Source organism: Dermacentor albipictus, chromosome 4, assembly GCF_038994185.2.
Source record: "Dermacentor albipictus isolate Rhodes 1998 colony chromosome 4, USDA_Dalb.pri_finalv2, whole genome shotgun sequence".
Taxonomy (NCBI): Eukaryota; Metazoa; Arthropoda; class Arachnida; order Ixodida; family Ixodidae; genus Dermacentor; species Dermacentor albipictus.
In genome coordinates this window covers 45376538-45392332 of record NC_091824.1, presented here as the reverse complement: position 1 = coordinate 45392332, position 15795 = coordinate 45376538, and the positions used below count along the sequence as shown (strand labels likewise).

Sequence of the window (15795 nt, the reverse complement as noted above, 5' to 3'; positions counted from 1 at the left end):
AAAAAAAAAAACTGGGAGCTACCAGCACCTCCAAGCATTTACAGCCGATAGCATTGCAGTATGGTTTGAAAAAGATACTCACTCTTAAGAGTTATTTCATGCAAAATAACTCGAGAAGAGCAGTGGTTATGTACATTAAATTGTTTTCTATGTTGAGAAAACTATATCTAACAGCAGCAGTTCAGGGTTTCAGCAAAATACAATTCACAAGTGAAGAAGCTATAAACGCTGCCAGAACTCGAAAAAGCGATCACTTGTTCAGTTTCTGCATATTCTGGATGCAAACAGAGACGGTTGCTTTGTAAGCAGAGTGACATTTATTTCTTTAGAGCTGTTGCTGGTGTCGTCCACAGCGTCGGAAACAAAAGTGCACCCACGTTAGCAGCATCAGCAAGTCATTGCAAGTCATTTGCAATTCGCAAACTGCCGGGTGGTCTTGCGTGCTGGCAAACAGCTAGATCTCCCCGTCACACGGAGCACCTGCCTGTGAGATCTCTTTGTGGCGCAGCAGCCTCACCGCTGATGTCGCCGTTGGGGCTTTTCAGAGTCACTTCGAATCTGTTGCTGACAGCGCTTCAAAATGAAGCACCGGCGCTCCTACAGCGCAGGGTTTTGTTACCGTTGTTGCTGCTTTACAAACACCTCACTATAATTTCACATGAAAAGTAAAATGTGCTGATCTTGCGGTGCCGCCAGCTGCTATGCGAGCATGGCCCAGCCTGTTCGCCGTGCGCAATAGGCGCCCGTGCATTGCAGTTGAACTTGACTTGTATTGGAACTCTTGTAGGTGCTAGACGTTCGGCCGTGGTCATCACTTTTATTAAATTGAACTTACTGTGTCACTTTACTTGAGCTCGCATGATTTTGCCTAAAACAGAAGCTGCATAACCAAAAAAAGCTAATGTTTGTGTCATCGGGCTGTGGCGTTGTGCTGTGTCAGCGTCAGTGCGCTGTTTCTGCACAGTAAACACAAAGTGTTCACTGTTTATGTTCGCTGTGAGATTGTGTGATTAGCACTGTCATTTTCTGCAGTTTTTTTTTTTTTTTTTTTTTTCGTCACCCAACAGGCTCGGTAAAAGGCTCGCACCGCTGGAATCCCAGTGATCATTTACACCGTTTGACACTAAGATTATTCTTAGCACTCCTAAAAAAAAAAAAAAAGGCGGCTCTATATCTTCTTGCACTAGAAATATGTTCTCGGTCATTCCCATTTTTGTTTACAGTGAAATCAAATGCACACGGATATTTTGTCCAAAAAGATATAAAGATAATAGATGAAACGGCACACAATCTCGCCTGCCTGAATCCACTGTTGCCATCACTCATGCTTATAGATTTCACAAAAAAACATGAAATGGCTATATTATAACTTTTCTAGTTATGGCATTTAGCCACACAGGAATAATGATGGCTTTAAAGTTTTTTTCACGGCTTTTGCACGTCTCTCACCTGACCGCCACTGGCCATTTTCTTCTGTTTGTATGACAAAACAATGCGCACAATGTCCGCTTCCTGTTCAGAACTCCAGCGCTGGTTCCCAATACAGTCGGCACTTGTTACGAGGGACCATTATAATCCAGCGAAAAAGATCCATTATATCCTAAGTTATGGTCGCATTATGTTGTAAAATAGCAGAACTTCACACATTCCGTAGTCTGATTTGCAAGTGAACAAAAAATGATAAAGCATTGAAATTAAAATGATCAACTATGGATAAACTGGCTTACGCGGTGATCTTACAACCATGTGGCACGGCGTCTTCCTGTCCGCCATTTTCCCAGCGCTAGGTGCTGACAAATGGCGGTTTCCCCATAGTTGAGCATACATACACTAGCCTAACGGCAAGATTAACAACCAGCATAGTGGAGGAGAGCTGGTATTACGCACCTTGCAGTCCGAACGCCAAACATAGCAGCATGTCTTTTTTTTTCTTATGCCAATTGATGCAATGAGAAATAAAGCATTCTCAATACAGTGCATTTAGCAATTGTCAATGGCTGTTTTGAAAGTGCTGTACGGTACAGCTTCTCTTCCAAGTTGGTTAGGCCTAGTGGCACCGTTTGCGGCAGTGGTGCGCTTGCACAGTCGACACAAACTCTGCTTGTGGTGGTTGTGCGGCACGCTATTGCAGGAAGCTTGGCACTAGTGTATTCATTCCTTAAGAAAAGGAGTATTTTCACAAATTTCGCAAGCGGCCAAAAATAGTTGCATGCAGCAGAGTATGTCGCGCGTACACCATGCAGACAACATTTGCCCGAAAATTGGTTGGTCGTCGCGAATATTACTTTATAGCCGGTTCCATTAAAAGCAGATTTGGTTACATTAATAATTTAGGCAGTCCAAACTAAGTGAGAAAAATTGTTTTTTATACCCAAAGGTATGTTGTATGTGGATCCGTTGTAAATGCGTGGACTGTATATTCTACCTACTTTTTAATAAACTTAAGGGGCCCCTCACCAGGCCACATATAAAATTTTGGTTATACCCTGGAAGTTGGTACGTTCCCTCCAGGGAGCGTTCTACCGCAAGAACTTTTCAAATTGGTTCATTGATAACCGAGATAGAGGTACTTTAGTGCTATGAACCCATGGCTTTAGGGGCACAGCTTCACCACCACTATAGACACTCTCTCCACTTGCCTCGTTTAGCCTCCGCAAGAGAATTCCTTCTCTGTGTTCTCCCTTACCAGAGCTCGAGGATTGCGTAACACGTCGCGGGCCCCTTCTTCTTTCTTTCTTTCTTTCGTTCTTTTTTCTTTTGCTCTCTTTTTGGCTGCACAGTGCACTTCTGCTGATGGTGTTGTGCTCAAGCTGTTGCGTTTGTCTCGTTCCATGCAGAGTCAATTTTGCGCACTGTGCACGAGAACACCTGAATTGAATAGCGTTATAGGTCAGCGCTACGCAAACACTGAGGCAAACACAAGTGGATCACAGAGCATGATCGAATGCTGGAACATGGTGGAAAATGACATAGTTAAGGTGCCTGCGTGCGCAATTGCATGACGTGAGAACAAGCAGACGAAACGGAAATAATTTCTCTTGGTGCGGTGTGAAGTAAAACAAGAACACGCAGACATTCAGTCTGTGTGTTTTATTTCTTTAAATTTTAATTCGTCTATTGGTTTGTCTTTGAATTATCTGTAATTAGTCTACAAATAACATGTTGCCTTGAATAATTCTCGCATTCACATGTAACTATGAGCGACATCACAGTACAGACATGCATGTATGTAGGCGCACTTTTGCACGCACATAAACTCTCTGGTTTGGAGCATGGTGCCTGCGAGGAGAAGAGCAAACAGCATTCAGTTTGAAATTTCAGCCCTTTTCATGGTGCGTAGCGATGTCATACTCAGAAGACAAGATTAGCGTGCATTGTATGCACTGCACTTGTGAGCTCGAAATGGCTAGACCTGGTGAGGGGCTCTAGTATTTATGAGTTTATTCAAATATCTGATTTGTCGTTAATTATCCGCTCTGAAATCTACAGCTGTGAATAGTGCATTAATGGAAAAAACTTAGAAAGTCATAATGTGTATTTCTTATAATAGATTAGTCTTTTGTGAAACACTTGGTATAATACAGGCAACTCTAAAAGTGCACACAATGTGAAAGTATTGTAAGGAGACAACAAAAAACTTAGCAAGGTCGTATCCATATACAGTTGCTGTGATGTGCCTTGCATCAATGCTGATATGGAAACATTGAAAACTTCACTTCAAAGATCCTGTACATCTATAACTGTTGCTATTCAGATACGCATATTGGAGACTGCTCACAATTGGGGCCTGGAAAGGTTTGAACGAGCTAAGAAGCAAGCTCAGAAAGCTTTGCAAGATGTGGAAGGTTTGAAAAGGTAAGTCTCTTGGCTGTGGTTTTGCGGTATTTTATGCAGCATTGGCCCTTGTAGTCATGTGGCACTGTTATTTCAGCCTGACACACTCGAGTCCTTGTAATGGCCAGTACGTTTACGTAGAATGAAAGGGAAAAAAAAAAGATTCTGGCAGAACTCGTCTCGCAATGGACGTTAGCATTACTGCAGTTAGCATTGAAGCAATGTAACGACCCACCGTATTGCTGCCACTGAAATGCGTTATGTAGTAGTTGTGCCTGCAGCCGGTTTCACCTTGCAAGTTTCCTTTGATCATGCTGCATCATTCAGCAGTGGCGCCGCGATGGTCCGCACATGGCGCTTGAGTGTTTATACATTCAGACGCATTTGTCTGGATATGTATGATGCGGGTTCGATTCTGCCCAAGCAGCGGAAAAATGTTTAGTGGTTTTTCCATTGTAGAGCAGCGCATACTAAGTGGTACATAGTTACCCAAGGTGGTGTCAAAATGGTTTATTGAAGAGCGGCAAATTCCCAGCGGTACATACTCAGTGACCCAAGTTGGGCCTTACTTGGTGGCGCATACCTAGTTGCACACAGCCATGAGCCCAAGTTGGCATCAGGTTCATTAAAGAGCATTGAAGGGCAGCACAGACCAAGTGACACAAATTGTTGTCAAAGAGGTTCACTGAAAAGCAGCGCATACCCAGGACTTGTACCGAATTTTCCAAGTCAGCATTGGAGAGATTCATTTAAGAGTCAATGGCCAACAAAAGAGTCAATGGCAAAAACAAAAAAATGTTGCCACATTTTTCTTTTTTTTTTTTTAAGTGACTAAGTGACAAAAAGAATTTGTTTTCTGTAGGTAAATAAACATGCAATGTTTATTCATGAATACAGATGGGCTTGCATAAATAATTATAATAAAAATAAAGAAAGTAGATGCACTGAAATATATATATTACGATTCGGCACTTCCATAGAAGTCTGCGTCAGAGGAATTGCCGCTCAACTTGCTTGCAGCAGAGCAGCCAGCACACATGCCCACAGTGTAATTGAACCGTCTATGTGAGCGCAAGCAAGAAAACTGGTTGCTTTCCTGTCAAAAAAGCCTTAATGAGTCAGAAACTTGCAGTCATCCTTCATTCCATCACCAACAGGGAGCAATTGGTTTTTGCGAGTCTCAAGAAAAGTAATGCAGGCATGGCAGCATCATTCATATACAGTGGCATCGTTTATAATAGCAGCGCCCGCCAATGAATTGACGTAATCCCACCCTTGTGAGCAATAAATGAGCGAGTATCTAGCAGTGATCCTTTGAGAGACTCGAAACCAGATAGACATCAGTTTTTATGAGCGCAACTAATAAAAATGGCCCGCGGGACAAAACCAAATCTAACCACCATGCATACACGCGGATGCATGACCGGTCACTGAAACGTTAGGATAAAGAAGCCATGGAATAAAGACCTAGTGGCTACTGAGAAAAAAATAATAATTAGCCACATAGAGTGGCAGAACTTAATGGGCAACAAGGAGTTGAAAAATTAGTTTGCTTTTCAATCATGCAGACTACACCATATAATTACATCTTTGACCCTCGGAAGGTTAAATTTAGTTGCACTTTCAAGGACTCCAGGTGGCCAAAATTAATCTACACCTTGAGGCAATCCAGCATTATATGCTAAAAGGGAAGTTTTCATAGACATTTACTGTCACTACTAGTACTCCTATCACTTACGAGACTCTGCATTGGACTTGTCAAAGTATGCATCTGACACTGTGTTCTGATAGCACTCTTGATGCAGTGCCAGGAATGCTGGGGGCCAATTATGCCAACACATCCCAGACAGAGTTGTACAAAATCATGTGAAAGCAATGGTATCTCTGAAAGTTATTGGCCAAGAATACTGCTTTAAATAGTCTGCAAGCACAGAATGAACCAACAGCCGTCTTTACAAAAATGCGCTCTGTCACCATTTTGTAATGGTGATGACGCTGCATCTGACAGCTCTAACAATAGGCTGTTGCCAACACTGCAAACATGGTTTTGGTTTCGTATCCGATTGTAACGCTCAGGCAATTTTCGGACCCATTTTCTTGAATAAAAGGTGCGTGTTAGGTTAGAGTAAATACGGTAGTTGTCCAGTCATGACACACATAACTGCTGAAATATATTTTATCTTCGAGAGTTCCCAGTGTCAGCCCAGGGTGTCTACCAACCGGGAAAACCGGGAATTCTCAGGGATTTTGAATAGTCTGGAAATACTCAGGGAAAACTTGGGGAATTTCTGCTTCTATCTGGGAAAATTTTCTGGAATTTTATCGAAAGGGAACGAAGGTCGCGATAATGCTAGCTGGCTCGAGTAAAACAGAGGAATCGTAACGAATCGTCGTTGACGCCGTGTCAATGGCTGGAGGAGTTGCCATTGTACGGTCAACGACCGACTACTGGACGTCCGTTGGCTTCGCGGCACCACCACGTATACCGTGGGTCAATGCATAAGAACGTCTGAAATTTCGGACACAAGAACCTTTCGCTGTCCGATTGTCCGGACTTTTTGCCGTGACCGCACCTCCGAAACGGCATTTGTCAAAGCCACCACCTTCGATTTTGAGTATCTCGCCGCCTCAAACCGGCGCTCTCACGCAGATCCGCTGGCAGCCGTAGCCATCACCGCAGACACGCCAGGCGTAGCTGCTTCGCCGCTCGCTATTAAGTTTCTTGTCGTTTGGTGCCACATTTCTTATTGAAAGGATTCGCCCCTGTCAGCAATGGCACCGACTCCGTCTTTTTGGTCCTGGCGATTGGCTTCGGAGCTCGGAAAGCACGGCGCATTGCATAATGCCGGGTCCCGAAAGTCAGCTTTGCATCAGTACAGAAATGTTACGCGGCGAAGATAACAAGCGTAGGAAGGGGCAATTGTCATGGGACGCAGTACGTACTCCTTAATTATACACGCATGCACCCGCCATCTCCTGTCACTGTACGAACACCGATATGCCTAAGTGTACTGGCAGTCCTTCAGAGCTTTTTCTGATGTGTCTGTGGCAATTTCGAGCCCTCAAAATCAGTAAACGACATGCATTCATATTTTTGTCATCCTCACTTTTTCTATATGCCTGGTTTTTCGGACGTTTTCGCGGCCCCTAGGGAGTGCGAAAAATCGGATGTTGACTGTACAACTAACCAAGAGGATGCTTCAAATGGTGCGTGGGGCAAACTTGCGGCGGAAGCACAACGAGACAGAAAGGACCTACACATTGAGGAATGAACAGGAGAGGAAGCGTGCCACCACTTCTTTGGAGCTTGAGCTCAAAATAAAAAAAAAGACATATTGGCTGACGGTGAGATGCAGGTGTACCTTATCCAAACCAAAATAAAATCTTTAAATCAGTGAAATGCAACACTGAGGCATTGTGCAGGGGCTGAGAGTATGTCAGGACAGTTTAGGTTGGCTTAATTACCAGCTGTTGAGAAACAATCTCATTCGTGACAAAGTTCGGGCCTCAAACCAATAAGCTTGCTATCAGTTGATAGAAATAGTTCATATTCGAAAATGTTTTGTTTTTTATAGCATTCTTTTCGAAGGTATTTTATTCACTGTGCAGCTTACTAACGCCTTCCTTCTGTTTGAATTTTGAATAAAATAAGCGCTACTCCTTACTATTGAAACTGGATTAAGTCATTTTTATTTTTTAACATGCTTACTAGAGAGTGATAGCGTCTTGGCGTAAAACAAAGTTCTGTTTGACTCGGGGAATTTTGCAAAGGCACTCAGGAAATTTGGAACTGTCAACTTGGTAGACACCCTGCAGCCCCCATAATGTTTTTGGGATGGCATCACATCTGTGTAAACAAGCAGCATTTTCCTTTTGTAGTTGGAAAACTTGTGAAAAGCTTTAAGTAACATTGACACAAAAATTTTGAATCCTGTCTTTTTTGTTTTGATCAGTATCTAATAACCTGATGATCACAGCACAAAACCTTTTTTACTTCACTACGCAATGGTTAGTTATTTGGAGCCTTGTTATTGCAACCAGTCCATGTTTTGATTTCGGAGAGCAACCAGAGAGGCTGGTTGGTTTGTAACCACAGCTGATCATGCAATCGCACAAAACTGTAAAGCAAACGCTGGTGCGCAAGATTTGTTGTTGCTAGTTGTTTTTCTCCGTCTGCATAACACATGCCGCATGATGTTGTCGTCCTTATCTCGTCGTCCCGTAGTGACAATTTTCTGTAAGTGGGAGTCGCCGCCATACTAGATGTGGTCGATCACTCTGAGGCCTAGGCATCTTCAAACCAACTGCCTTTTGTATATGGCAGCCCTGCTGGAATGACTGCTTTGATTTCAGTGGCTGCTGACAGACGGGGGCACATGTCTATGTTAGCACCGCCTTGGCAACAGCTGGCTTGCCTATAAATGAAGGCAAATTTGCATTTTTTTTTTCTTAAAGGGTTTCATATGTTATAATGAACCATCTGTGCAATAAAATGTGATCTCTGCAAATTTTCAGTATGACAAAGCAAAGACAAGTGTAAATGAACATTTTTTTTTTCCTTGCACTCGAAATGAGCAAATGTGACTCCTCTTCAGTGAGGTATACTTCTTGCATCCAGTGGTGCCTACAAACTTGGTCCACTTATGCCACTAAGGACCAGCACAGGGAAATTTGTGCATCAACATACCCATTCCTGAATACAGTGGAATCTCAATTATACGAATCTCACAGAGTCACGAAAAATATTCGTATTAGCTGAAATTCGTATCATCGAAACAATTCAAACTAGCTAAACTAAAGAGTCAGAGGTGAACTCATTCAGGCACGTACGTAAAAAGCCTTTATTTCTTGAAGAAAAAGTCTCTAATGTCCTTTTGCCTCTTTTTCTTTGTCAGGTCACTTAGCAGACTTTGTTCAAATCCATAAAAACGCGTGCACGTGTCATCGCTGATTTCATCCGCGGCCATAGCATGCCTCAGAACTTCGAGCACATGCAGCGTTTCAGCTGCCAATGGTGGACCTTCGCCATCGCCCACGTTTAACACAAAGAACGTGGTTCGAAGCACAGTAGCTAATCCGTTCGATGGCACGCGGAAAAGGAGGAAAAGCAACAAAAGTGCCACCGCTTCAAACTCTTCGCGCCCAGTTGCGACCTCCGCGCTGTCCGGCGCCGCGTCCGCGCCTCTGCACCAAAAGAGAAAGGGAGAAATCGTGTGACTGCACGCTGTTCTCTTTCGCGGCTGTCGTTGGAGCGGCATTTATAAAAGCAAAAGCCTTTCATGCTCGCGGTCGCGTCCGTCCATGCTCTGGAATCGTGCCAACTGTGTCCTCTCCCCCGCGCAGCAGCGCAACCTCCTCCCCTCCTTAGCAGCCGGTGGGGGCACCGCTGCGCATAGCAACCGTAACGACACGCAGTAGCGGCATTGCTTTCTATATGATAGTGGTAGAACACGCGTGCGCACGTCGGCAGTGGCAGCTGCACTGCCGCTCCTTCGCCAGACGTCTCGTTGCAGTCAAATGAGTATGACGCATGGCTCCGAAGCGGCCCTGTGATTCCGCGCCAAGCGGCTTGGGGAAGCAGCAGCGTCGCCAGATTTCCCCAACGCCAGAACAACGAGCGAATGCGCGTACGACAACTGAACACGTCATCAGATGCGAAAGCAAGGGAGGCAGAACGGAAACGCCAACAGCGACTGATTAGATCGCCGGGTGCCAAAGGCAGGGAAGCAGAATGAAAGCGGCAGCAGTGACAGGTGACATCGCCGTACACCAAAGCGAGTGAATTGGAGCGCAGATGGCAGCAGCGTCTGACTTTTGCCAAGCACACTTTAGAATTTCCAGTGTCTTCGGTAATATTCGTATCAACCGATGCGGCTCGAAAATTTATTCGTAAGAATCGTTCTCTAGCACGTTACAAAGTAATGGGGCTCGGCTGGGACTACAGGAAAATGCGTATCATCAGGAAATTCGTATTAGCCGCGATCGTATCATCAAGATTCCACTGTATGTTGTGCAGAAGTCCATGACACAATATGCACCTGACAGTGTGCTTTACGTGCATTTCGTGCGTGGTCACTGCTTCGCGGTCGGCGCAGATGGTGAGGGAAGTCTTCCATTTGGCATGACAAAAACTTGCAGCAGTATGGAGAGCATCCCACTACAACTGACAACCCAGGAAGAGCGCAGCAGTGAAGGACTAGGTCGTGGGACTACCAAGAGCACATACAAGGCGCATGGTAGCCAACACAATCTTGTGACATAGCGCTCTTGTTGGTTATGATCTGGGGTGTTTACAAACCTGTTGATGTCAATGTTGGGGGTGCTCCACCTTGCCGTTTTCTGTGCGCACACACTTTACATTTGCCGTTTAAATTTTGTATATGCTCTTTGTGTTTCCACAGAAATTGATCTCGCAACTCAGCTTCGAAATTTTGTGTCTGTACTCTTTGAATGTTTGTGCAGCTCGTTCAAGGTCTTCTCTTTTTCAGCTCTGTGGATCCCAACGGTCCTGCCGAGTTCTCACGATACGAGAAGCTGGCTGAGCTGTACATCTTGGAGTGGTCCAAGGCCTACGATCAGTTTAAGGTGTGCTGCAACTTCCCTGTCTGCTTAAAGGCCAACTTCAATTAAATAATTAACTGCATAAATAGCCTAAGTTAAGATGGTGTAGATAAGGAGCCTCTATGAACAACTTGGGATGTTTGAAATACAGCTGGAAGTGTCACGAAAAAGTAGCAAAAGATAGCCGTTCTTGTTACCGAAACTGGGAAAAAAAAAAATGCCGCTATTTTCGCCCATAGGAAGTGATGCACGACCTGTGCTCCGTTTTATACAAAGCGGGCTACGCTGCAGAATTTACACAAGTAGTGCGGCCGTAGACTTCTCACTGTGCATTTCGCAGTGCAGTTGCTCTTAGACCCATCACATTCTTTATGAAATAACTACTTCATCTATTACAACTGCTACTTGTGGACACGCATTTATTCAAAGCGCACACATGCATATTTCCGATTCTAGTAGGCGACGTAAAGAAAAACCTCGTTGAACCGAAACAGTAGTTTCATTTTATAAGTAGTATAGTCAAATCCCAGACTCAGTGGCTATTGAACATAATGTGTTTTGTATCCACACAAATCGTACTGGCTTTGCATACGTATTGGTTAACACATAGTGTTTCCACTTTTCGTCGCACAAACACGGTCGTGCGTCATCTCCATCGGGTCGCATGGCAGAACAACAAGCCTCAGATTGGAACCATGGATCAGAAAAACAGCCTCCAAACGCCCTGTGCATTTGCGCGTGAAGCCACATCGACATCAATATCATTTTGGCGCCGTGCCAGAGAGCGTTGTGGCATTCTGCAAACAAGGGCTCGCGTCGCTTGCATCATGCCGAAGCTCAGTTAAAAAATACGTTGGGTTCTCAGCATGGAAGAAAAATTAGACATCATTCATGCTATCAAACCGGACACAAAGAAGTCATCGCTGGCACACGACAGAGATCTACTGCTGACTACGGTGTGCGGTATTTGGAATGCGAAGCAGTTTCTCGGCAGCACTGCTGTGACCGCGAAGAGATGTCAGCTATGAGGTTCGACTTTTTGCCATCGTTGCCTCTGTTGTTGCTGAAGTGTCACATTGTGGCAGTGATGAGGATGACACAGAAAGCGACAGCACGGGCGATTCAGGCCCAACAGTGGCAGAAGCTGCGCATTACGTCAGCCTCATGAATGCAATCGTCGTGACGAGAACAGCCCCCTGCAATGAAAAAGGCGCCCCGCGACATCTGCTGCCCTACCGCGCCCGTGCACAGAGAATATGCAATGCAACGAGGAATCAGCCATGCGAGTGCTTGCCGAGAAGAGGGGGCAGGCTAAAAAGCTGGCTCGCAGCTTCAGTAAATTTGAGGCCGCAGTCGTCACTGTTGAGGGGGGACGTGGCTTTGAAAATCAACTTCCTTATTTCTTCATGGATTTTGATGAAAACTGGCACAAAGGTTTAGAATGTCTCCCTGACGCTTCCACAAAAGTTTCAGAGTGATATCCTGAGAACATTTTATTCAATTTTATTGAGCAGAATTTTTCTCCATCTAACTTTCTGGAGAGCCTGCAGAACATAACAAACGTGATAGAAGGCTTGTTAAGCATTGACTGCATAGCTAAATGTGTGCTGAAGGTCGTGACATTCTTGCAATTTTTTTTTTTTTCCGCAACACAAATTTTTTGGAGTGCCATATTTTATGTTACCTTCGTATAAAGCACACTTTCAGGGTAGACGAATAGGCATATCGTAAACTTACAAAGGTTCGAGATCAGAAAGCAAGAATGTCACGACCTGCACTGTAGCCCAAGGAACGTGAAAAAAAAATGGAGTCAAAATATGTTAAACGGTAAGAAAGAAATCAGCTCCAGAAACTGAGCAGAAAGTCAGAAAAACAGTTCTGAGAAAACCGCTCTCAAAGTTTCACCTTCTCCTCAGTCTTCTAAAAGGCGCCAAATTTGTAGTCTTTGGGGTGTTTTGTGATGTGGGGCTTCTTGTACATGTGGCCTCTTGGTCTGGTGTGGTCCCCCCACCCCTTTTCTTTTTATGGGGCATTCTTTGCTGCTACTGCTCTGCAAAGAGCATGGTGCCTAAGTTTCAAACCAAGTGACATGCAGAACTCTGAGTGGGCATGAATAGAGTTCCAGTGTACATTCAGGCAGCCTGTACCAGCAGGCTGCCCGATTGATAGCAATCTCCAGTAAAATCAGTGAGGCATTTTTTTTCTTTTGGTAGAATTGACCATGTTACTGAAATAAGGCTCTGAGTTTCAGCAGCCTCCCAAGTCATCCTTACTTGACAATGGCTGTGGAACTTAGGATCGGAAAGCCAGTGATAAATATGCAGCTGCTAGGTGCTTTCCAGAATTGTACTTTTGTATGATGCCTCAATCACTTTTGCAACCAGGTGTCTGTGTCAGCCCAAGGGGCCTAGTGAACAGAGGTCATAATGAGGTTCCCTTTATGAAGGAGTGGTATGATAGATATTGTTACGAGCTATCGTGACAATATGATAACAGACTGAACACGCAATATGCTTGGCTGCGGGACCGAGGTGCCGATGTGCGATATGCCAAGCTGCAGATACGAGAAGCCGACGCACGATGTACTCAGCCTCGCAGTTTAAGGTGCTGACGCACGAAGTACCTAGCCGCGCAGATATAAGGAGCCGATGTGTGAAGTGCCTAGTCGCGGGCTCGAGGAGTCGACCCTCGATGCGCTTATTCGCACAGTCCGAGGTGCCGACGCGCGAAATGCCTAGACGCGGTCTCGAGGAGTCGACGTTCGATGTACTGAGCCGCACAGTCGGAGGTGCCGATGCACAAAATGCTTCGGTGAGGGTTTGAGAAGTCCGCGTGCGATATGCATGATTGCCAAGTCGGAGACTCCCTATGCGCGAAATGCATAGCCGTGTGTCCGAGGATTGCGTGCGCGATCGATGTGCTTCGTCACAAATTCCGAAACACCGAGTGCTGAAAGGCATAGCCGCATGTCCGAGGATTCCACGCGTGAATCTTGGTCGTGAAGTCCGCGTCGCCGATGCTCAGAATGCTTAGCCGCAAGTCTGAAACGTCCACAAGCATAGAGACAAGCACAAGCATCGGCCATGCTACTGTGATGTCCGTGTAGCGCCCGTTTTGACAAGCAGAAATTACGGCAAGTGGAGACGTCCAGACTCGCGAGGTGCAAGGAGCCAAGCAGACCACTGGAAAACTGCGCTGGAGTCACGTGGCAGGCGCGGCCATTCACAGACTCCGGCACGACCTTCAATCATTTGCTTTTTGTGCGCTTGTTTCTGCATGGAGGAGATAGCCGAAGCGGCATATTTGAAGACGGAGAAATGCGCTTCCAACGAGATCAAGATGGCGGCACTCGGTCGCGCCGTTCCGGAGATATTATGGCTTGAAAGATGCTGTTCTTTCTTTCTTGATTTCCGCGAGCTTTTTCGCCACCTTGGCTGATAAAACGAATTTTTTAGAGCATTTCTAAGTGGTTTACAGTGATGATATTTGGGTATCAGATAGAAAAAGGGTTATAGAAACTGAAAATGTGATTTTCAAAAAATCAATTTTTTTGGCAATTTTTTGCAATGCTAAAGCCGCATTCCCCCTTAAGCCCCATGGCATCAAACGAAAATAACACTTTTGTCACGCGAAATGAATAAATACTGCATGTTCTTCTCTTTCATCGCACTCTCTCTGAGTTCCATTTTTGACAGGTAAGTGGGCGATCTCATGCTATTTCGGTTAAGCAGTACTACCGTTTAGTACGCACTTCTTCCGAGCTCTGGCCAACTACGGTTTGATGAGGTTTCACTGTACTATGTTTTCGTAAGGAGCACAAGGGACACATTGCGGCCACTCTTCGCAGAAACATCTGCTCTGCTCGTTTGGGGGTAAAATAGGCCTAGAGTTTCGACACTTTTCATGTAATAAATGTGTCGCACCTTGCAACATTAAAGTATGAGACTTCATTGTGGGTCAAATAACGTAGTGCGTACCTAATTTCTTTCTTTCATATGTGACACACTACTTTTTAGTTGCAAATGCAAGCAGTGCGAAAAGTTTCTGTAGCCTTTGTAGCGAGCGTATAGAATGCACAGCTCCTTGGCATAACCTCCAAGATTACGCAACGCTCACGGCTGTTGGCGACACACTGAAGAATCTCGTAGGTGGCGTGCGGTGACTTGGCGTCATAGTGACAACCACCAGATGCTCGCCTCGTCTGCTTAGGTGCTATTCAAAGGCTGATAACATGAAAATTATACAATTCCCAGCCCTGAGGCTTTGTCAAGGTTGCTTCAGAGACATATATTAATCATTTATAACAAGTTTAGTCAAAAGGAAATTTCGTTGCAGTTGGCTTTTGAAAAGAACTGCAGCGTCTTTTCTTTCAGTTCAGTTTATTTTCCTTAAAGACCCCCAGCTTCAAATGTATTACATAAGGGATGGGTGCAAGATTCGAGTTAGTTTGCACTCGTTCTAGTAACATATGCACACGTACATATGCATATACATATTCAAGTATATGCACACATGTTTACACACATATTAACCCTTTGGGGGTCAATATATGCGTTTCCATTGCTTTTTTTTTAACATTCGTGAAAACTAATTGCCTCTGCTTGGCGATACGATGAAGATTAGCGGAAGTTTGTCACACGTTTTGCTTTTTTGACAGGCACACAACCACACAGTTTTCTTGAGTGCGCACACCTACTCAGTTCGATCACGCTATAGATGTACATATTAGTGTAAGAGCAGGAACATTTGAGTCTTGCAAAATACTCTCGTGTGCGCATTTTCAAAGCCTTGAACTATGTGTATAATACTGCATCAAATTTTTAATTCTAGTAAGTTTATTTCCTTCTTATTGTTGTTATCCATGAATGAAGAGTACATATATACCAATGCAAAATATTTTTTTCTCACTTTACGGTCACCCTAGAAAAATTACAGTAAATATTTTTTGAAATAAGTCCCTAAGAAGAATTGGAATCTGCAATAAAAAAAATCGACCCTGGGCAGTCACGTAAGGCGAAAAAAATTGGCCCTCGAAGGGTTAACGCCTACATATGTACATATACATACAAGAATGTAAATATAAACAACATTTAAAAGGAAAAGTCAAGTATAATGTAGTTGGAGATGGTCAGTGACTGTTGTGAAAATACGGATGGGCAGGTTATGTGGACAATGGCAGGGGGGAGGCCATTCCAGTCTGCCGCCATGCAAAGAAAAAACGAAGCTAAAAATATTGATGCTCGTGAACATAGACATGAAACCTGCTGTGACTGGCTGGTCCGGTATGATATGTGCACTGCGGGCGTGATATAGCATGCTTGATGAAAGGTAGGACTGTAAAAGAATTTGTGGTAAAGACAGAGGGAAGTGATGTGCCAACGTGAAACGAGGTCTGGAAGC

General features: G+C 44.5%; 1 protein-coding gene across 7 annotated transcripts in view; it reads left to right on the top strand.

The window, feature by feature from the left end:
* Positions 1–15795, top strand: part of LOC139059068 (E3 ubiquitin-protein ligase TTC3-like) — a 181445-nt gene that overhangs the window by 124181 nt on the left and 41469 nt on the right. For all 7 annotated transcript variants that reach the window (XM_070536921.1, XM_070536920.1, XM_070536916.1 and 4 more), the window contains 2 exons: positions 3755–3855; positions 10323–10419. In XM_070536921.1, coding sequence (XP_070393022.1) covers positions 3755–3855; positions 10323–10419 — 198 coding nt within the window. The remainder of the gene's footprint in view (positions 1–3754; positions 3856–10322; positions 10420–15795) is intronic.